Source organism: Prionailurus bengalensis, chromosome E4, assembly GCF_016509475.1.
Source record: "Prionailurus bengalensis isolate Pbe53 chromosome E4, Fcat_Pben_1.1_paternal_pri, whole genome shotgun sequence".
In the NCBI taxonomy this organism is placed as follows: domain Eukaryota; kingdom Metazoa; phylum Chordata; class Mammalia; order Carnivora; family Felidae; genus Prionailurus; species Prionailurus bengalensis.
In genome coordinates this window covers 62,215,739-62,238,891 of record NC_057360.1, presented here as the reverse complement: position 1 = coordinate 62,238,891, position 23,153 = coordinate 62,215,739, and the positions used below count along the sequence as shown (strand labels likewise).

At 47.7% G+C, this 23,153-nt stretch overlaps 1 protein-coding gene and 1 long non-coding RNA gene across 2 annotated transcripts; one reads left to right on the top strand and one right to left on the bottom strand.

Annotated features, from left to right (window-relative positions):
• The first annotated feature begins 476 nt into the window (after positions 1–476).
• On the top strand, positions 477–14,283 carry LOC122475606. Its single transcript, XR_006295254.1, has 4 exons — positions 477–911; positions 10,377–10,605; positions 11,523–11,642; positions 14,171–14,283. It is a non-coding gene; the product is annotated as an uncharacterized LOC122475606 (long non-coding RNA).
• CCDC190 (coiled-coil domain containing 190) lies at positions 13,686–22,449 on the bottom strand. The gene is made up of 5 exons (XM_043567551.1): positions 21,988–22,449; positions 20,745–20,943; positions 15,647–15,770; positions 14,809–15,376; positions 13,686–14,619 (listed from the first exon to the last, which is right to left on the bottom strand). Exons 2-5 carry the CDS (start codon positions 20,929–20,931, stop codon positions 14,503–14,505), a joined length of 996 nt encoding a protein of 331 aa, XP_043423486.1. The 5' UTR covers positions 20,932–20,943; positions 21,988–22,449; the 3' UTR covers positions 13,686–14,502.
• Between the last annotated feature and the right edge of the window lie 704 nt (positions 22,450–23,153).

The window sequence follows — 23,153 nt, the reverse complement described above, 5'->3', positions numbered from 1 at the left end:
ATAACCACCGTTGTTTCACAAAGTACATTGCAGCCACTTGAGCACGATCGCCGGGAGGACGAGGTAGAACCCGAGTGTTGCTAGGTGGCATGAGGGAACATTCTAGAGCAGTGAATGGGGGTTCGTGGCCTTCCACTGACAGGGAGCTCATTCTTGCACACTCTGAAGCTTGCTGGGGCCTCTCGCGTATCTAACGAATGGTAATAAAGCAACGGCTATCTGTTCTGGCACTGTACCAGACTATCTGTATTAGCTCACAAGCCTGCGAGGCACCTGGGATGTCTCCATATTCCAGAGGGGGTGACGAAGGTACAGAGGAGACTCTACTTACCTAAGGTCAATAAATAACCCACTGCTACCCTTTCCCTTCCCACGTGGGCACTATTTGAGTCACGTGCACACAGGGATTACCGGATAGGCTTTATTTCCGCCAATCTGGGCCTGAGGCTCAAAGTAGATTTTGCTAGTCCTTTCTCTGTGAACTGAGATCACCCTGCACGGATGCATGTCGTCAGCCTCCGCTCTGGTGGCAGAGCCTGCCTTACGGGCGCAGGAAAGAGAATTTGCACGGCCTGGGGGCAGGCCAGCTCTGGGTGAGCTCAGTGTGTCCGCTCATTCCCTTTGTTTCATGTCATGTGTGAGTCACCCGTCATCCCACAGGGCGGACCGGCAGAGGCGGCCGGAGGTCCAGCAGCTTCTGGGCGATGTCCTGGAGCCACACGTCATGGAGCTTTTGGAAACTTCGGGTCTATATATACTTGTGAGAGAAAAGAGTGGAAAGGCAGTAATGTATTGCTGTGGAAATAGTTTTGACCTCGTGGGCCCTCTGCCCGAGTTTCCTGGATCACACTTCAGGAACCATTGTTCCAGCACCAACTACTGCTTCTTGGTGTTTCCCCTGGGTTCATCAGGTAAACTTTTGCTCCCAGAAAGTTCTGGAAGGGGTCAGAACAGCGGGTGCAATGCAATTATAACGAGGGAGGGGCCCGCGAGGCTGTGACTTTCTGCTCTCGTTCTTTTTCTAATATTGATTTATGTGTTGGGGACTCTGAGTTTTTGTTCCGAGATTTCCTTGCCGAGGGACTTAGTGCATGTTCTAAAAATAAGATGGCAACATAGCTCTCTCAGCTCTTCTGGGCGCTCCTTGAGGTGGGGCTCATTACTCTTTTGGGGGCAAGTTCTGGGTCAGTATTTATAAAATGCTTAGAACAGTATCTGGCATACAGCAGGTACTGCTATATTAGTGTTTATTAAAATAAATAAGTAAAAAATAAATAATGAGTTGCCAAGGGCCGTGATGGTGAGTCTAAGGCTATTTACCTGACCTTCCCCAGAGGATATTAGGGGCTTCTCATTTAACCACACAAGGAACTAGATTTCCTTGATGAATTCTGCCCCGATGGGGACATTGTGATAGCCTGAAAGCCAAAAAAAACCCCCAAAAAACAAAAAAACAAAACAACCCAAGGAACTCAATAGGAGTTGTGCTTTAAGGGATCACAGACTTCTGTCCCACTGACTAGGGAAGAAGAAAGGCCTCGGACTTCTTTTATTGAGGGCGGAGGCCAAACACGGGCTAGCTCACGAACGTCAGCATTTTCTATTCCTCACTTCAAGGAAAAGAATTAAGGTTAAGACGATGAAGACTAGCATACTTTGTTACTGAAAATAATTACGGTAAGGTTATATATGATAGTTATAATCATATCACGTAATTATGTATAATCATATGGTCTGTAATTATGTAACAGGATTATTATCGTGCTTATGAAAAATAGATCAAAATTTAGGTTTAAAATGAATGGAAACCAAGGTGACAAATAGTACATAAGTTTCAAAGGTACATGATCAGTAATGAAGATAAATCACCCACGATTAAACTAGATAAAACAGTAGAGCAATTTGGCTGTGGGTATCACTGAAGATCAAGCCTTTATATGAAATACAGTAAGTGGCTATGCACACAAAATGCTATGCTGTTCATTGTAGGGGCAGAATTTTCTGGAGTGAGGGGACCTTGGCTAAGCGTCTCACTTTGAGGCTTCTCTGGGGCCAGAAGCTCCCCCTTCTGGGGACACGGCCCATCCCCCAGCCATTTCCTAGGTAAAGGCACCGGATAGCTGCCAGTGTTTTCATACTAGAAGATTCTGGGGATTAGAGCCTTTCTTTCAAATTGCAGCCTCCTTTCACAGAGTGGACACGCAGTACGTGGTGGTCAAACCCGACGTTCGGTTTCACAGAAAATTAAGAGAACGTTTCCTGCACTTGATCTTAGCCGAAAGGCCGAGGTAACTTGCAGATACTGATGACTTAGTGGGTATCCGATGACTCCAGATGCTCACAGCGCCTGCCCCCCTGCCCTCAGGGCCTTTATTCCCACGGTGCAGGGGTCCAAATTTGGAGTCCTGTTTCCTTTCATGCGGCTGCTGCTGGGGCCCATCATACTGTTGGCAAATAAGGAGTATGTTTTACGTATAAAAGTGCATTCACTGTGGATCATAGACGCATTTCAGGTCTGGGAAATGAAGATAGCGGATATTTATGTAAATTGAAAGTTTTAAGAGTTTTCAGAGTTTACTTTGCCTTTATCCTACCCATTCCAGTGGGTCCTGCCCAGAAGGGTTTTGTCTGACAGTCTAGTCCCGCCCACGCAGGATTTTCCAAGCTAGCGTTCCACGCGCGGCGCGAGCCTCTTAGCATTTACCGTCGTGAGCACTTAGCACTTGGGAGAACGGCCTGCTTCCCTCATGTTGGTTGCTTGGCTCGGGGGAACATATAAATGTGGGGATGAGGGAACATCAACGGAGAAACTATTTCCCCTGCGTGTCCTGTAGGAATGTTACTCTGCTGCAAAATGCTGGCTGGTAATAAAAGCAAGTAGGGCAGAAAGAAAGGAAGGAGAGGAGAGAGGAGAGGGAGAGGGTGGGAAGAAGGAAGGAGGGAAGGAAGGGAGGGAGGGAGGAAGGGAGGGAAGAAGGAAGGAAGGAAAGAAGGAAGGAAGGAAGGGAGGGAGGGAGGGAGGAAGGAAGGAAGGAAGGAAGGAAGGAAGGAAGGAAGGAAGGAGGGAAGGTAGACAGTAACAAAAAAAGGGAAATTTCCATGGGAATTCTTTACCGCGAAACCTCCAGGATCTTTGTTATGCTAATCCCATGTTCCGGCGGTCCCTCCCCCCATCCCACGATGCGGTGCACCCCAAATGCATTTGGTCGCAGATCCCCTTTTTGAGAGCATCTTGTGGCGAGAATGCCCTGTGAATACACTCTGGAGACTGCTGTCCTTCCTGTATATTTATTGTTGTCGTAATGTTTCTCCTTTTTGAGGATGCTTACAAACAAACTGGCAAGAAACATGCTAGCATAGTAACCGTGTTGCCTCTCCGTGACCCTGGCCCAACGACCAAAATGTTGCAAGTTGTTAATGAGTGACCTGTCACTCTTTGCTCAGCTGTGCTGTTTGTGAATTCCTTCCCAGCCATGCCTTCCGGTGGCACAGATCGGTGGGTGAGTTCTAGGGCCTCAGAACCCTTTTCAGCACCGTCACCCCGAAGCAGCTACCATTATGGCCCAAACCTTTCTTGGGTCACGTGCATTGTGACATATGTGTCTTGTATCACAGGGCATTATGCTTGCACGATGGGGTGTCTGCCCCCCCACAGCCTCTCTGTGAGCAGCCTCCAGCCCTCATCTGGCCCGGGGAGGGGGTCCAAGAGCAGTGTCACTCTTCTCTTTGCATCTCTGCCACTACCTCGGTAGTGCCTACTCCTAACTAATACTTCATAGCTGGTGGCTGGAGGGGCTCTCAGGTGACTCAGTCGGTTAAGCGTCCGACTTCGGCTCAGGTCATCATCTCACGGTCCGTGAGTTCGAGCCCCACGTTGGGCTCTGGGCTGACAGCTCGGAGCCCGGAGCCTGCTTCAGATTCTGTCTCCCTCTCTCTCTGCCCCTCCCCTGCTCATGCTCTGTCTCTCTCTGTCTCAAAAATAAATAAAAACATACTTGGTGGCTGGATTCAAACCAAGTAAAGGATTTACCGAAAGGGAGATTTGTCGTCCGAGTGACAAATCTTGCATCGATTTTCTGATGAGGCTTTCTCTTTTTGAAAAGAGCCAGTAACACTAATAAGCAACCTAGTGGGAGCGTTCACACTTTGCATTTTAGAGCGCTGGGGGGAGAACAAGTCAAGAGCATGGGTATTTACGGATGTACTTGCTAAAACTCCCTGGGATAGATAGAAAGTGTGGTCCCCAGTAATCCCTCCCCCTCATACACACACACACACACACACACACACACACACACACACTTGCAAGAACCTTTATTCCTGATGCTGGAACACCACTGAAAACAGAAATGGTGAGAGGTGAAAATCAGACTTTCTGTATCGAGTTTGGGATCGCGTAGCATGAACGCAGGTCTTCTAGCAGTGATGGGAAGGGCGATCCGTCGGGAAAGGCTTCATGCATCCGGTGGGGCTTCAGCGGGAATAAAGGGATGTCAGCACAATCGAAATGTGCCGATGTGATCTTTTTCCGATCTCTTATGATTTGGGCAACAGGAGACAATCACCCAAGACTATGTTCTAACATGATGTTTGGTTGTGGACAGGCTCACAGACATGAAAAAAAGTAGGTGTGTGCCACGCACCCAGTATACACCCTCAGAGAGACCTCGTTTCTTCAATTCTAACACTTACATTTTCACGTTTTAACTTCTTGGAAATTGTGATGGGTCTTCCAGTCAACAGGATGTCAGTTTAATTGGCAGCATTTTTTTTCTTTCTTACTAGAAAATAATGGCTCATGTCATAAAATATGGTATCCTGGGTCAGATGAAATATGGCAATGAATATTTATGTGCCTATTTCCATATGTATAAACGTACATGCTTGTGCATATGTATATCTCTACTCACATCGGCGTTTGAGCTTGTGTTAGGGATGTAGTTTGCTGTCCTCTGGTAATTTGGAAAGGATGAGGTGCTCTAGTAGGCATAAGGCTTAGCCCTTTATTATCTGTCTAACCTGCCTTTTGGATGTGACTGGTCTCCATTTTTACTCGGAAAACTAGCAGAATAATAATTCTATGCCAAGCGGTGTCTATAACACATGTTGAATTAGTTATGGTTGAGGGGTCTGTTTAGATCCATGTCTTCCCAGCCCATTTTCAAGTCCCAGGAGATTAGGGATTTGTGTCTTGTGTCGACGCAGGCTGTGCTAAGTTATATCCCATAAGCCCGAGGGCAGGAGACAGCCGTGATGGGACTTTTTTTCCCTGAAGTAACTTGCGAGGACACTGCTCATCAGTTGGTCCTACTTCCTTCCTCTGGCTTATTTTCCAGGTACATGCAATCACCAGAGAGATGACAAATATAAGAATAAGGGTCTTATGAGGTTGCTCACCGTCAGGTACTAGGTGAACAGCACCAGAGACTCCCTCCCTTGGCTTCGGTAGGAATGAGTCATACATATTCCTGTTTCTTTTCTGGTTGTGCCCGTGCCAGCAAAAGTCTGAGTCTCCTGGTCCACTCACCATGATCGCAGGCCTTCGAGGCAGTGGTATGAATCCCCCCAAAGTACCGTTGACCCATGAGCAACAACACGGGGGCTGGGGCATTGACCCCTCAAGCAGTTGAAATTCCACATATAACTTTAGACTGCCCCCAAAACTTAACCACTAATAGCCTACTGTTGGCCGGAAGCCCTACCCATAAAATAAACAGTCGATTAACACACATTTGGTATGTTATATGTATTACATGCTGTCTTCCTACAATAAAGCAAGCTAGAGAAAAGGAAACGTTAAGAAAATCATAAGGAAGAGAAAATCCATGTACAGTACTGTACCTTATTTATCACAGAAAATCCCCTTATAGGTGGACCTACGCAGTTCAAACCTGTGTGGTTCGAGGGTCAACTGTAAGTTACGTGAACACTGTTTAACTGAAAACTGCCTCCTCTACGACTTTTCCAGACCTTTCTGTGCTTCTTCTCTCTAAGCGCCAGCCACACTGCTCTTCCTTAGGGATCCCCTAACCCCATGCTTCTTCTCATCTAAGGCCCTTATCTCAGGTTCATCTTCCTTCTAGAAACTCACCTCCCCTTTTCCCTTGGCGACGTCTCCTTTCCCTCCGGGAAGCCTTCCTTATCTCTCCGGATGAGGTCAGGTCCCCTGTTCCAGGCTTTCTTAGCCCCTGTACTCTTTCCTAGCACTCATCATAATTGTGATTAAAACATTAGTTGAATAATTACTGTCTTACTGTTTGATGTCCCTGCCAGAGTAAAAGCTCCAAGAGGGAGGGTTATTTATGGGTGTTTTCTGTGTCCCCAACACCTGGGACGGGGACTTTATAGAGAGTAGCCAATAGAAAACACGTTGAATGAATGACCAAATAGGAGAGCTCTCATTAACTGAAAGGAGTTTTCCCTTAAGAGGTGAACTATTTTTGAGTCATCCTAAGGCCGCTCTCGCTTTGAGCACCACCAGCCATGAGAGTTGGCGATAGACGCTGTGGTTTTGAAGGCACTGACGACAGTGCCTACAGAAAGAGGGAAGGTCTTCTTAGGCTCCGAAGGGTCTTTTTGCAAGATGAGCTATAATAGGAAAAGAGAAAACTCATCGTTGGCCTACAGAAACCGTGTATTATTTGATCGTGGTCACACTCAAGGCCAACTTCAGTTAGCCTCTTCATGTTTTTCTCTGTGGCTCTTGTAGAGTGCGTCGTAAGGTCATCGATTTGGAAGGGAAATTGGGAGGAGAGAGAGCGGCGTGTTTTCTGGACAAACACCAGCCTATCAGATGTCCTTATTGGATTAGATTACAGGCATGAACAAACAGCCTGGAAGTTGGCCGGACATGCACTGATCATGCCTTGTTTTCTGTTCTCTGTGATGAAATGACAGACCTATCACATAATGGTGTTCAGTAGAGGTATTTGTTAAATGAATGAGTTAATGAATTCCCAAGGAATAAGGCAGTGGGCATTTTATCCCCCGGCCAGTAACACCACATTGCATACATTGCCTCGGCCGGGCATTGGAATGCGTAATAAAAGTTGGGCCCCCTAATGCTAGTAAAACTGATAAGACAACAAGGAGAGGAAATGAGGGAGAGACAGATTGATCTGGGGGAGAAAGGGAATGATTTGAACAGAGTCACAGCATGCATGTGATCTAAAATCCAGGCACGAAGTGAGAGTTTGTCTCCTTGATGTGTCCTGGGCCTCAGACACGTCACGATATGTTGCCCTCAGTCTTTCCTTGTCGACAGTCTGATAGAGGAGCCACTAACTGATTCTTGTCCCTCACATTTTTCTCTCATTCTTAATCTTTGTCAGAACAAACAATTGCCCCCCACCCCTAATTTACTTTCTACGAATCCCCTCAAGATGCCATCTCACACACAAGCCTCTTCAGCGGGTCCAGGGGAGCTCAGCCTACCCCAGTCTTCAGAGTTTGGTCACCGAGGCCTTCCCCGGGGTGAGGTGAGGACTGTGGCCTTCATGTGGCCCCAGTCCTGGGAAGTGACACCATCTTTCATGTAGACGTCCATGCCAGGAACTGGATTCCATCCTCAGAATCCCATCTTCTTCCTTCAGAGCTACTCAGCCTCCAGGTTCTCCTAGTTATTTTCCTTCTAAACACTGTTCATCCTTTTCATCTCGACGACATGCCCATGGTCAGTCCTTCCACCTCTCTACTATGGACATGCCTCCAGCCTTATCCCAATTCTTGGCCTGTTCCATGAACCTCTTCTCCCCACTGTGGCCAGCAAGGTGTAACTAAGCTGCCTTCCTTTCCTTAAAAGCTGTGCAGTGCCCAGACCCGGGCAAAGCCCACACTCCTTGGCATCGGATACAAGAAGATCTGTCCCTTTTGTGCCTGTTAGCTCAGCATATTTATTAGTAGCATCCTCGAGCTCACTCTCAGAAGTGCTCCGGGTTGGGTGGTAAATTATATAGTCACCCAACACATAAAGCCTTTTATGATCTGCCTCCCACCCACTTGTCCAGCTCTGCCTCCTGCTCCTCACTGACTGGGCTTCCTCCTCAGTCTCAAGCAGGACGATTGCAGCCGTTTAGGGAATCACATGCAGGTACGACAGCGTCTAAAAGACGAGCACAACTGTTTTCTCCGTGTTGCTTTCTTGGGACTGGGGAGACCTGTTCCAGAGCCCTTGGCTGACTTCTCCTCATGTCTGATTGGCAAGGATCGAGTCACATGCCCTTTCCTGAATGAGTTCCTGGCAGACAGAATAGAGTCACCATGATTGGTTTTGTTTGATCCTTTGGGGTAGAATAGATGTTAGAGAACAGAGCCCAATAGTGACTACAACGCCAATCTTAGCTGAATTTGTCTTTGGGTCTGTTCATTCCCCTCAATGGCAAACTCCACGAGACCAGCGCCTGTGCTGGTTGCCCTTAGCCCAGTGCTTGGAGTCAGTGATTATTATTGTTGAGCTTTTGGGTGGAAGTAAGCAAGGTTATGGAATGTGGGCAGAAAGAGGCTTGATCCCGGTTCTGTATTTACTGCCTATGCAGGATCCAGAATTCAGATTTCTCACCTGTGAAATGAAGCAAAGATTACTGCCCAACACATGTAACCTATATAAAGTGGCTGAAACAGCCACAAACATTGCCTCGCCTTCTTACCATTTTTGTCATTTTGCCCGAAGACATTTTTTGAGTGAGGCCATTGTGACGTTTGTGTGTGTGTGTGTGTGCGCGCGCACAAGCAGGGACACCTGAAAGGAAAATAGTCTCTACAAAAAGTGTCATTCGTGCTACTGTCATCTGGAATTTGTAAGCTCTTGGTTGACTCTTAGACTGACCTGAGGAAAAAACAAAACTCTCCCAATCTAGTTTTTATTCCAAGACAATGTTTCTAAAGTGCGGCTAGCAAATTACCACAGCACCCGAAGATGATTTATGCACAAAAAATTTCATGATTGTGTCATTTAGGGGAACACAATTTCCCCTCAGACATTCATCATAACGTTAGCACATTAGAGACTTAGGTCCCTTTGGAGAGAGACTCTTGTCTTTATTGTTTAACCCATGTCCCCCCAAACTTATTTTAGCCCAGGGTCCTTTTTTTTCCTCTGGCACTCAGCAACATCTCTGGGAATGCCTTCTAGGGAATCATATCAGTCTAATAACTAAACCCCTGCTTCTCAAGGTTAGGTGCTCAGACCTCCCATCTTCCTTACGAGGGAAGGTCATTGGTGTACATGGAGTCTAGACTCTTTAGACTCTAGACCGGACTCCAGGCCAAAACTCTAGAACAACTCTAGACCCAGGTTATTGGTGGGAGAGTCACTGAAGGCGAGTATTTTTATTTTCTGTTTGTTTTGAAGAAGTCATCTTATGCCTTGGGACTGAGCTTGAACTGCTTCATACCCAAAGCCTTTCCCAACCCCATCCTATGAAAAACTCCAAGATGAGTATAAATAAGATGGTTATTTCTATTTTATCAAACATAGGCTTCTTTTCTTTCTTTCTTTGTTTTTTTTAGTGATATTTAGGTTTAAACAGTAACGTGGGGGTGAGCTGTAGAACCCTTCACCCTAGGGGTTCTGATCACTCTAAGTCGGATTTCAGAGAGTGTGAATTATTTCCTCAGTGTGGATCGTTTACAGCCTCTGCTGGGCTGCCTCTGGGGCAAAAGTATAGTATATATGGCTGAACAATTATTGCTTGTTCTCTGTTTTTTAATGTTTATTTATTTGTTTTGAGGAGGGGGGGCAGAGAGAGGGGGAGAGAGAGAATCCCAAGCAAGTCCCTCCCTGTCAGCCCAGAGCCCGACATGGGGCTCAAACTTACAAACCATGAGATCCAAGAGTGAGATCATGACCTGAGCCAAAATCAAGAGTCAGACACAGAACCAACTGAGCCACCCAGGTACCCCAACGATTACTGCTTATTTTCTATACTGAAGGAATGTCTGTTGAGAATCAGTTGTAATAGGAAAAAAGTTTATACTTATAGTTGCTCAGATAATTATGAATGAGTCTTGAGTTCAGAATTGAGGTCCCTGTTGTGTTTTTAATATAGGGGCTTGTCTCTTCTTGGGTCATGGCACCAGTAGTTAGCTTCTGCCCCAAAACAAGGGCGTTACGGGCAGCAAAGCTCAGATCTGTCAGCTTTTCTGCTCCTGAGGGTCCCAGCTGACCTGGTAAGGGACAGGGTTGGGACCATGAGATCATATGTTTTCAGTTTGCCAGTAATTCCTAGAGGAGCCCAACTCACTGGTCTCTTTCCAATTTATAGCTTTCCACCCTTCCTATACATGTTAAATACCACCCATTTTAATCCAAATTTTATTAATCTTGTTTTCCTTTAATTTTAAGACCAAATTATATCTATTTTTGCTTTCACTTCCAGATGGGCCTGGATGAAGACACTGCTGAAAATTTTTACCAAATTTGCTAGAATGTGAAACGCGTATTAGGTCGACTGTTCACATCTCATATCTGAAACTGAGGATGAAGCTCCCTGAAACACCACCACCTCCCACCCACATGCCGAGAGCTGCCATGTTGTTCGTGGGAGCATTTGTAGTGAACCAGCCCAGGTGCCCTGAGACCATGGGGCACCTGGCTTTCACGGCCAGGTTAGAAGAGTGTTGTGTGTGACTGTTTGTGTGAGTGTGTACCCCCTAAGAAAATGAAGGAAAAGTCTTTAGGGAAATTATCTTTCAAATATGAATGCTTGTGCATATTCTACAACATTCGACCTAACGTTTTATGTAATGATGTTGAGACAACTGTTGGAATCGCTCATTGTTCTGCTCATACCATCCTATTTGCTAGGGCTTAGCCTGAAGTGGGGAACAGGCTGAGGCCACAGTGATGGCCATGTAGGAGCCTACTTCCCACTTCCGGTGGCTTCTCCAGCACTGTCAGACCTCCTCCTGCAGTCTTAGCTTTTATCCTTTGCTTTTGAACATATTGTCTGTTGTCTCATTTCTTTTGCCTCAACACGCACAAATAGTCCTCAGCAAGAGTGTTCAAAATTTCCGAGTAGTGGGGCGCCTGGGTGGCCCATCCGGTTGAGTTTCCAACTTTGGCTCGGGTCATGATCTCACGGTTCGTGAGTTCGAGCCCCACATCGGGCTCGCTGCTGTCAGCACAGAGCTGTCTTCGGATCCTCTGTCCTCCTTGCTCTCTGCCCCTCCTCCTCCTCCTCCTCTCTCTCAAAACTAAATAAACATGAAAAAAGATTCCCAGCAGTGAATTGCAGAATTAGACATCTTTATCGATAGCTCGCCTACATTTTCTCTTTGTCACACACTTTTGGAATAATATTTTATTACAAATAGTTTTGAGTTGAGAAGCCCCATGCTAACATTGGGTTTGATTCCAAGCAACGTGTGTTAAGTGTGTTTGGAGTCTTTATATGTATAGTTGCACGTGTTTTCCTTTTCCTGGGAAGGTTTCTTCCTGGCCCAGCTTCGTGGTGCAACTCGAAGGGAATTAAACTTGAGCAATTCAAAGTAATTGAACTGATTACATTACATCTCATCCACAGATTCTAAGTGATGCAGCTGTTGGGACCCAGAGCACGTTCACGGCAGGGGCAGGACGATGGGAGGACTGGTGCCTAGTTCATACAACATCTAATTAGGAAATTTTCTCCTATAAGTCTCAGGTGAGCCACATCCCCAGCCCCATCTGAGATGAGGTTTGTAATAAGCACGTGTGTTCCTTGCTGAATGTTTCTCAGCACGATGCTGTTCCATGTAGAGTAGACTGAGAAATCCCAGCTCGATGATGTGTAACCATGGGATGGGGTGGGGTGGGGGGCTCTTCTCCCGGTAACTGCTACCAGCTTGGCTTAATCCGACCTCAGTCTGATCTGACAACTTCCGGTCACTTCTGTTTTACAAGTTTCATCTCTGGTAGACATTCTTTGACCACATTAGATATTATCACTTTGGGTCCTTGTCCGGTTTAAAGTCTTTCTTCCCCACCCCAGTGCAGCTTGGGCTCAGCACAAGTGTGAGGTTGGACCTCCTCTGTCTCCCTCCTTCTGCCCTCAGTGTCCCAACACCTGCACAGGGCTGGGGTCGGGTCGGGTCAGGCGAGGGAAGGACTTGGCTCACACCTCCCTGGCTTCCCTTTGTTTTTTAATTTTTTAAAAAATGTATTTTATAGAGAGAGAGAGAGCTCATGAGTGGGGGAGAGGGAGAATCTCAAGCAAGCTCCATGCTCAGCGTGGAGCCTGAGGCAGGGCTCGATCCAACGACCCCGGGATCATGACCTGAACCAAAATCAAGAGTCAGATGCTCAACCGACTGAGCCACCCAGGCGTCCTGGCTTTCCTTTGTTTTTCAGCAGTTCTTGCTATGCTGGTGGCTGTTGCTGGTGATGTGGGACCATTGACTTCTGTTTGGTTGGACTGAGCCTCTGCTCTCCTGGGGTTCTTGGTGTGCGGGCGACGCCCTCCAAGTTCTCCTCCCTTCGCCTTGCCCCTGGGGCTTTCACCCTCAGGGGGGCTGCTGCTCCAGAGTTACTGGTAGCAACTTACCTAATCACCGTGGGTTGTGGGAACCTTTGGGGTCCCTCTCAACAGCCTCCAGAACTTCGGGACCCTGGGTAAGAGGCTGAGCAATCACCTCAGAGTTTCCAGGTGCCTCTGCCTACAGGTGAAGCATGGATCCCCTCCCATTGGATGGGTTCAGGTATCAAGGTGAAAGCCCCCTTTTCCTCATGGGCAGGGGGGCTAAATGGAGAAGACATTCTCCTCAATATATCTCTAAATACATGAATGGATGTAGTAAAAAGTGTCATATTCCCTCAAAATTGAAGTACTCAGTTTTCCTTTTCACCATTTCTATCTAATTTGATTGTTTAAGATTTTTATTTATAGGGAGAAAGTATTTCAAAGTGAAAATGAGGACACAAGCCATTGGACAATTGTGCCATGACCCCCCTCCCCGCCACCCCCTTTTTGAGAGAGAAGTTAGGACAGGAAAGCAGTGTCCTGACCTTTGTGCCTCAGTCACACTCTGGAACGGAGAGAGTCGCTTGGCTTATCATGAGGCTCGATTTTCTTTTCTGTAAAACAGAAGCAGTCGTCTCACGGATTTCCTACCCTTCAGAGGGTTTTGCAAAGATTTAATGCAACGGTATATAGGTTGGGGTTTCTTAAACCCCTTGCCTGGGTTGTACAACTGGAATTGTCTCTGGACACTGCCGAATGTCTTTTGGGGAGCACGTGTCTCCCCAGCTGAGACCAGGGTATGAATGAGCGACTTCAGGATGACTGGGTACAAGCCATCCTGGAGCTTGATATGCCTTGTGAAGCCCCGGGATTTCAACTGCTCTTCTCCTTCTCTTCCTCCTCCTCCTTCTTTTTTTAAAAATGTTTTTTATTTACTTTTGAGAGAGAGAGAGAGAGAGACAGAGTACAAGCAGGGGAGGGTCAGAGAGAGAGAGGGAGACACAGAATCCGAAGCGGGCTCCAGGCTCTGAGCTGTCAGCACAGAGCCCGACGTGGGGCTGGAACTCACAAATCGTGAGATCATGACCTGAGCCGAAGTGGGACGCTTAACCGACTAAGCCACCCTGGAAATGCACAATTTTGTGGCAATGCATCACATGCCATTCAAAGTAGCGTGTCCAAAATACTGGCGTCTGAAGCACAGACAGATCCGGGCCCGTCAGGTCTATGAAGACACAAGCGCAGTTATGAGGAGGCATGTGCAGAATGTTTATTTCTCGAGCTCACAAGACGGAGGTGTCCTTGGAGTGGAGGATTTGATGGCGTTGTGGAGCAGAGGCTCAGGCTGGGGCCACCCTCCCGGCTGCCTTGGTGAGGGCCCGTCCTCCGGTGGCTGAGCCAGAGAAAAGGCTCACATAGAAGTAGGGTAAATCATTTTTGGAAATTCACCCTTGGAGGGTGATTGTAATGGAGACAGATGGGGTTTAAGCAGAAGACAAGGAGGAAGAACGAAGGAAGGACGTAAAAGAAAGGGCTGGGGGCACTTTGCAGAGGGGTTCTGTAAACTATGTGACCCTGTTGCTGCTAGCTTGGTCACGGGCCAGTGTGAATACATCCAGTATCCATGAATCGGTTTTGTCGCCCCGGCCCGCCTTCCTCTCTTGCTTTGCTTCTTGAGAGAAACGTCAGATGGTAGAGGAAATGTTGTAAGTTGTGTATTATTCTGCTGCTAGGATCCAGAAAGTGTGATGTGAGCACATGGAAACGAGAATGAGAAAGCTAAAACGGAGCCACGTGGGAAGGAAAGAGGTGAGGCAAGGACTTCCCGATGAGCCCAGGGCTGTGGCAGGAGAGAGCAGGTTTTAATTATAGACCGCGTGACGGTAACTGTTTCCAACGGAGTCCCTCTCCCCGCATGGACGTTAGATGTGAACTCGAAGAGAAGAGCTATGTCATTGTGCCAGAAGGTGGCACCATAAGAACTTCCTATAAGAAAAGGGTGGCCAACGTAAGCAGGACCCTTCATATTTTTCCTTTCGAGAAAAGCCTAGTCGTCGATGTAGATTCATATTTTTGATGACATCCGTGACATATGCGCACCCCTTAAAGTGTTGTCAGAAGATTCATCTCTCCCCTCCTTTTTTGTATACTTGTATTGCTCATTCAGTGAGAGATTATATCCCTGTAAAAGGGAAAAAAAAGAAAAACCTGAGGGTTTAAAATAAAATTGACATATATGTATGTGTGTGTGTGTGTGTGTGTACCTATATATGTGTATGTATATACACAATTACTTGAGGAATACATCTTTTTAGCAAGTTATTGTGAGGTTACACTAGGTGGTTAGAGAGGAAGGAAATTAGATGCTCACCCTGTTCTTGCACTCCTGTCCTGTTCTGGGCTGTAAGGATTCCTTGTGCCCGAATATCTCCCCAATGCTAAGCAATCTCTCAGACTCCGGGGGGACCCTGTGCCGGAGGTAGTGGGCATTTCTGACCTTAGCAAACAGCTCTAAGAAGGTAGGTGTTACGGACTCGCCTTTCAAGTTTCTTGCACATTCCATGGGATTCAAGGGACTTTGTTTCCCAGCATTGGGGTCTGGCTTTAGGCTGACATCCTTTGGTCTGGTCTCATCCATGTGTGCTGTTCCACTTTCACAAACTGGGCTGGAACCAGGGCCTTGGTCTAGGGTGTTGATGGAGACGTCTTGATGTTGACACAGAATAGAGATGCCCTTGTTGGAGTCTTTGCCTTTTGGTGGGCTCATAAAATCTTTTTCTTGGGCTTGTGGCTTCTCGGCTGTGAAGTGAGAAGCTCTGTAATTTTGAGATAGCGACTGCTCTTTGCTTTTCATGGCGTCTTTGAAGCCAGCGTGATGGAAAAGAGGCATCTGGGACTTAGTTCTGTACATTTCTTGGGTCATGTTGGTGGCCAGCACTCTGGGGAAGGAGGTAAAAAGAAGAAAGATCTGTGAAAAACAACAAGAAGGCCTACATTTTGAGTTTTCCAGTTGTCAGACCATGGTCCCCTTCAGTTGGTATCAGCTGAGGTAATGAAGTGGCTGAGAAGGGGGTGGTCACAGAATGGGGAAGTGTCTTGTTGCTTAAGGAGAAAAGGCAGCATTTTCTCAGGGAGAGGATGACTTTGGGAGGTCAGTTGGGAAGAGGGATTCAATGACATCTCCATGAGTTTAGCAAGCATTTTCTTACCTAACGTTATTAGTGTGTGGACCTCCATGCTTCTTCCCTCTTGGTGGTGAGGACACAAGGACGTCTTCTGGTCTCTTCTGAATTCCATTCCGCAAATCAGAGGAGAGCTTTTTCTTGACAATATCTGCTTTGAGTTAATGAATAAGTGTTATGGGTTGATTGTGTCTTCCCCAAATGTCACATGTTGAAGTCCTAATCCCCACAGCACCTCAGAATGTGATCTTATTTGGAAATAGGGCCTTTGCAGAGATAGTCAAGTTAAGATGAGGTCATTAGGGGGAGCCCTAATCCATAGGACTGGTAGCCTTATAAAAAGGGGAAATTTGGACACAGACACAGACAGAGGGAAGACAGTGTGAAGAGATGTAGGGGAAAGACAGCCATCGACACTGTAAGGAGAGAGGCCTAGAAGAAGTCCTTCCCACACAGCCTCAGAAGGAATCAACCTTCCGGACACCTTGATCTTGGACTTGTAGCCTCCAGAACCATGTGACAATAAATAAGTCACCCAGTTAGTGGTTCTCTCTTATGGAAGCCCTAAAAACTAATCTAGTAAGAGAAGAAGGGAAAGGATGCTGGACTCTGGGCAAAGAAGGAGCATGTGAATACCCTCTGACCACATACACATAAGGCTGATCTGCCATGATGGATGAAGACAGAAAACCTTACAGCTATTCCCCAGTGTGGCGCGATCTACAACATGTTAATAGGGATTTAGAAACACTGAGATCAGAGGTTTAAACCGGCTGTGAGGCCCATGGAGGGTTTGCTTTTGAATGTTGTATGTGGCAAGCCTGGTGTTTTCAAGGCAAAATAGGTGTGAGCGATACCCAGAGATGGCGCCCTATTGTTTCATTCACCTCAATTATGTGACCTCCTTCTCGCCCAAACCACGAGTGGCAACTGCTGGCTATGATTAAGTGGGTTTTTCACTCTTGGAGTAAATGTTTCGGCATCTTGTAGTCATGGTCGCTGTGGAGGACCCAGTTAGTTTTCAAGACACCTCATGAGTCGCTCACTTGGGGTTGAAAGTCTTGCACCGGTTTGCTTTAATGGGAGTGGGTTCCCTGAACCTGCACTGGGGTTAGCAGGCACCGGGCAGAGGGAACACGTCCAGATGAGGGGACTAGAATTCACATTCATCTCCTAACACTGTTTCATCCGATCATTGCCTTGGAAGGTAGTCGAGACAAGAGACAGTCTTTTGTGAGCCCTTCTTCCTCCGTCACCTGCTTGAGTGTGTGCGTGCCTGCCTGTATGTGTGTAGGTCTGAACCATGTAAGAACTTCATCTGTTTCCTATAAGCCAGGAGATTTTAAGCCACTTCTCCCTCCCAGGCCATTCGTCTGCAGTTTAGCCCTGTTGGGCCAACAGGCTCAGAAATGAATGTATCTTTTCTCCAAAACTTGATCTTTCTCCAGGGTTCTCCTGTGGAGGCATGCCACCTGTACGCATCCAGCTATCCAACTCACAAGGCTGTTTGGATGCCTGCCCTGTGCCAGGCAATAGACTCTTGACTCTGGTTTTAGCTCCTCCTGGACGCATAATTAATCACAAAGCTCTGACAATTCCACTTTCTGATTATCGCAAAATACTTCTTTTCCTCACTTGGCCGATTCCCTAGTTTAGGCCTGGGCTTTGGAATTCTCCTAAACATTGCAGCCAGAGGGAATGTGTCATCTCCCCACTCCCAGACGCGATAGGGTGAAATCTAAACTCTTTTGGAAGACCCATCACCCTCTTCATGATCAGAGACACTGTCTACACCGCTTTGCGTCTACACAGCGCCTCCCTCATCTTCTCCTCGCCCCTTAGCCTCCTCCGTACCGGGCTGTTTGTAGCAAGCCTTGTGCACGCATGCACATGTGTTTGTACGTGCTCTTCCTTCTCGCAGGAGCGGCCTCACTCCACATGTGCTCATGACAAACCACACCCCCCCACCCCTTCATTCTCCCCCTCCTCTAAGATTCTGCTTACCCTCTGCCTCTTTGGGGAGATCTCACCTCAGTTCCTTTGACAGACACAGGAATCTTCTTACACTCGTGCCCTACTATGCAAATAACTCTAATTTAGTAATTAGTATCTTGTATCACAATTTTTTCACAAGCTCCGCTACCTTCCAAATCAAATGTGAGCATCGAAGGGGCACAGACCATGGTTTTTTGTTTTGTTTTGTTTTTTTCACATTTACGTTCCTTCGTCTATGGGAGTAGCTGTCACAGTGCTTTGTAAAGTCCGGTCCACGAAATACCTGTCCCAGAATAATCTGCCTTAGTACCACCTCAGTTGCAAATGTAGATTTTTGAGCCTGGTTCCCAACCTGCCGATCCAAATCTCTACAGATGAGGGCTGGGAATATGCACTTTAGACAGTCCATCAACTGGCATATAGTTGAATCTCAGTAACAATTTTGGTGAGTGAATCATGGGAAAACACTGCCTAGTACAGTGCCTGATAAATACTGAGACTTAATATATATTATTTCTTCCCCTTTCCCTTAACTTTGCCATCTAAAAGTCTGAGGGTTAGAGAGGATGTAACGTTCTGAAGGACGTAGAGTTGGAGGCCCCTGAATCAGTTTTCTGCCTCCTGGTCCAGATTTTCCCCACACCCCCTGCCGCTGGGGCAAACTCTCTACTCAGCCAGCACAGCCAGCTACCTCGGGGCCTGGCCTTTTGCATGACCAGCGCCCCCTCCCTGAAAATAGGTATATGGCCTTCAGTGTCCTTTCTGAGAATGGAAGTGGGATTCAGCCAGATGGCTTCGAAGATTCTTTGCCAGCGTGTGAGCTCTTAGTCTAGTTTGTTGTAACCATTTAAGACAGGGAAATGGAAAGCGGAGAAGTTCAGCCACTTGCCCTGAGTCATCTTTCAGACCCAACCTGGGTTAGAAATAATCCCCAGACCAGCTGTTTGGACATGACTCTTCACTCCTGTGTCCACATATTAGCTGTGTAGACCTAAACACATTTACATTGATTCACGATGCCAGGTTTTCCTCTGGAACATCCTGCAGCATTTTTAGAGCTTCTGAGTTCCGGCACCTGCCTTCAGTGAGAAGGGCCATAGTTTTGCCGAGCTGGGGTGGATCCTTTCCGTGCTGAATTTTTTTTTTTTTTTAATGAAATTTATTGTCAAATTGGTTTCCATACAACCCCCAGTGCTCATCCCCACAGGTGCCCTCCTCAATGCCCATCACCCCCTTTCCCCTCCCTCCCACCCCCCCCATCAACCTTCAGTTTATTCTCAGTTTTTTTTTAAGAGTCTCTTTTGGTTTGGCTCCCTCCCTCTCTAACTCTTTTTTTCCTTCCCCTCCCCCATGCATGCTGAATTTTGAAGTAATATCACAACCTAATGATTTCAAGGATGGATGCGGTTTCTATAAACTACACAACGGTGGCAATTTTCAACAAAGCAGTAGCAAGGTTTAATCCTGTAATCATCTTTTATTGACTGATTGATTAAGGCCTAGGAGAAAACACTTATATGACACTGATTGTGTGTTTAGGTGCTGTTCCAAGTGCTCGCTGAATCCTCAGATAACGTCACAAGGTAGGGAACGTCTTTCCCATTTTACATGTGAGGAAACTGAGGCACAGACAGGTCCAGCAAGCCACCCAAGGCCTCACTGCTAGTAAGTGACAGAGTCGGTGTTTCAACCCTGACAGTCTGGGTCCAGAGTCTATGTTCTTAGCCACCATGTTTTTTTTTTTTAAGTTTATTTTTATTTATTTTGAGAGAGAGAGAAAGAACAAGAGGGGGAGGGGCAGAAAGAGGGAGACAGAATCCCAAGCAGGCTCTGTGCTGTCAGCACAGAGCCCAAGGGGGAGCTCAAACTCACAAACTGTGAGATCGTGACCTGAGCCGAAATCAAGAGTCAGACGCTTAACTGACTGAGCCACCCACATGCCCCAAGCCACCATGTTTTAATGGGATCATTGAGAAGGGAGTTCTCCTTCTCAATTTTTACTGAATGGTGTAGACACCTTTGGAAAGTCCGAGATTCTGGACACCACTGTGTAGTCCTTCGTTCTGGGATGACCAGTAGCTACGAACTAGGAACTAGTTTTTGAAGTTAGTTACATTATTTTTGTTATCACTACTTAACGCTATAGTCTCTGGGAACCAGATAGCCTTCTAAGTGATGTATACATTTGGAAAGGGTTATTCTGTGGAGACTGGGGGTGTTTTGGAAGAGCAATGTTATCAAGAATGGGAGCACACAGCTTATAGGTAAAGAGGCCTCTTTGGGAAAATGACAGAAATATTTGCCCTTTGGCTTATGGAGTCAAAGAAAACACAGTACCAATACACCACAATGGCTTATCTGAAATTTTCTAATCGAAGCCAGATCTGCAGGCTTTAGTGGGAACACACGTTAGAGCCCAAGAAGGGTGGTTGAGAAGTTCCTTTTGCCCAGAAGGCAAGGAGCCCCCCCCCCCCCCCCCCCCCCCGTGTCTCCAACATTGGAGAGCGTTGAAGTTCCTTTTGCCCAGAAGGCAAGGAGCCCCCCCCCCCCCCCGTGTCTCCAACATTGGAGAGCGTTGAAAATGGGTTGAAAATGGCGGAATGCTCTGTCCTCAGCCCTCTCGGAGGGTGGCCATCAGTTCGAGGATAACTGCTCTGTGGTTGCTAAGCCCGGGGTCTTTTTTTGGCTGTTTTCATTTCCCTTTCCTAAGGCGGCTTGCTTGCGCGCATTAACAGTTGCTCAATCCATGGTTGTTGACCAGGTGTAAAAAAAAAAAAAAAGAGGTGAAACCAAATCCACCCAGATGTAGTGAAAGGACAGCGGAAGGAGACATAAGAAAGAAGGAAATGAAGAACTTAAGCGAGGCAGAGCTCATCTGAAACACAGAGGTGACTGGAAGCCTGAGAGGTATTAGCTCAAAAAGGCTTGTCGTGTGAGCCTCTCCAGCGAGCTGTGTACACGAGGAAGGAGGGCTGTGGAAGGGAGGGCAGCCTGAAATCCAGGTCGGGTCAGGGTCTTGCTTCCTTGGGATTCAGGCCTCTGAGAGAGCCCTCCTAGGAGGTGACGGTGTCACTCTGGCCTCAGCCCGATGGCTCGCCACCCTGCCTTTACCCAGAGCCCGAGGCCTCACCTTCCTGCAGCCTCTGCAGTTCCTTCTGGAAATGTCTCTGCTCGCGGGTCAGCGACTTCATGTGGTAGAGGCAGACCCGCTCCAGTCTCTGCAGTCTTTGGCTGAGCCTGGCGTCGGCCTGCCTGGCGTTCTTCCTCTCCAAATCGAAGTGCTTATACAGAGGCCCCCCGACCATGTGCCTCTCCATCCTCTTCCCGATCTAGGGCCAGTAAAACAAGATTCTCCCAGGCCCCGCGATTCACCCGATAGAGCAAGATGGGGACCCAGACCCCTGGCTTTCAATCAGGTTTCAGCGTTTGATGAAGTCACACCATTGGGAAATTTTGCCCTATCCTAATGGATTCCCAGATTGAGGGCAAAATCATTGCTCTGAGGCTCAGTGTCCTTGTCAATAAGATAGCGATAGATGATAGGGTCCCCCAGGGCCCCAGTCACACTGCCGTGAGGATCAAGCATACGAATAACTCTTTGGGAAAAAAATAGAAAACGCTTTACATCTCTAAGGCATGATGCACCCAATAAAAGAGATCCTTCTATTCCTTGAAGCCTCCCCAAAAAGCCTGCTCGGGGGTCTAGAGAGGATCTGGGACTTAGGCGGAGACATTCTGGGGCCCCTTCTGTTCATTCATTCACACATGCATGGGTCCACGCAGCCTGTTAGCCTACCAGGTGCTAGGTGCTATGCTAAGTGCTGAGGGTGGTGGTGACTGAGTCACAGTGTCTACTCCCAAGGGGGCTTTCAGACTTGTGGCTGTGGAATCCCAGGATCCACACCAAATCTGAACAATCAACATTTCGAATATGGGAAGGGTCGGGACCTACTGGTCACAAAACGGTGCAGGCGCCCCAGACCAGCAGTCTGGGCGGCACTGGTGAGAGAGCTTGGGTGGGACGCCCTCACCCGTCTTTTCAGAGCCCCGTGGTCTCTGCCCTTCTTGTCCCCCGATCCCCAAGCCCAAGCTGGCTTCGTCCTCTGGGGAACTCTATCGCGCACACACAGGCTGGACACACCTTCCTGGCCTTGGAGTCCTTTGCAATACATATTCGGCGCTAAGAGCACACTATGTGCCCAGGATATAAATGCATCTCTATCGATGGAGCTTTGGTGGTAATAATGCAGGAGAAAGCTTGGCGTTGAAAGGGAGGATAAGACCAGGGCCCAGGAAGGACGCGTTAAGACAGCTCGCTTTATAGTCTAAGTGTAGACTGAACTTTAAACAAAGGACAGGTGAGTGGCACTTACCTACAGAGCCAGGTTGCTCACCGGGAGAATGCTGCTTGTATCTTTTGCGGCGTCAGGCTGAGACTGGATTAATGCGCTGAGACTGGATTAATGCGCTTGTTTTCCTTCAGAAAATTTAGGAGTTTGGTGTTGAGGAGCGAGGAGGGAGAGGCCGGGGGGGGGGGGGGGGGGGGGGGGGTGGAGAATGTGTGAATACGCTTTAAGCTCTCTCCCATGCCACCTCCCCTACACAGGCATGCTAACTCCCTGGACACGGGCACCAATCCCAGTGCTCTAAATAGCTCTGTGAGTTAAGGAAGCCTGCCAGCTTCCAGCCCTCCCAGAGCGGGGCCCACAGCGCTCCTTCTGGGTTGTGTCCATGGGAACCAAGAATGAAAGCAGAGAGTGTCTTGCTGTACTCACAGTCTCTCTCCTTCCCCGCCCCCCCCCCTTTTTCCTCCTGGTTTGCCATACCCCCCCCCCCCCCCCCCCCCCCCCCCGCCCACTACACTCCTTCCTGCCTCTTGGGAATCACGCTCCCAGAGAAGGCACCCGGTTTCGGTTTTGGCTTTTGCCTTGGTCAGATTGGGCACATTTTGTGGCGAGAGTCGCGAATTGTTTCTTTCTGCATTGTTTTGCACACCCTGCTGACTTTTCTCGGGCTTCTACCCGTCTTGTGTGCTTCATAGCTTCTTGAGATTTTCAGCTGTGACCACAGAATTAGGCAAACTGAACTCGAAGTTGACTTTTGTCATCAGAGTTTGGAGAGCTGCGGCAGAAGGCCAGTTGAACTGCGGGGTTGTAGAACAGGATATTAAGTGGGATTTTTACTGTTGCGGGGGGGGGGGTTGCTTCGCTGGAAAACAAGAGGCACTCCTGTGTCAGTCTAAAGAGGACTGCCAGTCCTAGGACCTGTCCACCCCCCCCTTCCCCCCCCCCCCCCCCAGCTTGCTGAGAGGACCGAAAACAGCCCTATTACCCACAGTCATCACCTAGCAAACAAGCTATTATGAAGAGATTACTGGGGACAGGAGGAGGGAAAGGGGAAAGCCATTGTTCTCTCAGCAGGAGGTAATTCCCTTCCCATCCCTTCCCATGAGGTAATTCTCTCACCCCCAGAATTTAAATGAAGGTGCCAGGGTTCCAAGAATACCAACCTAGAGCTTAGAGTGCCAACAGGGGAAGAG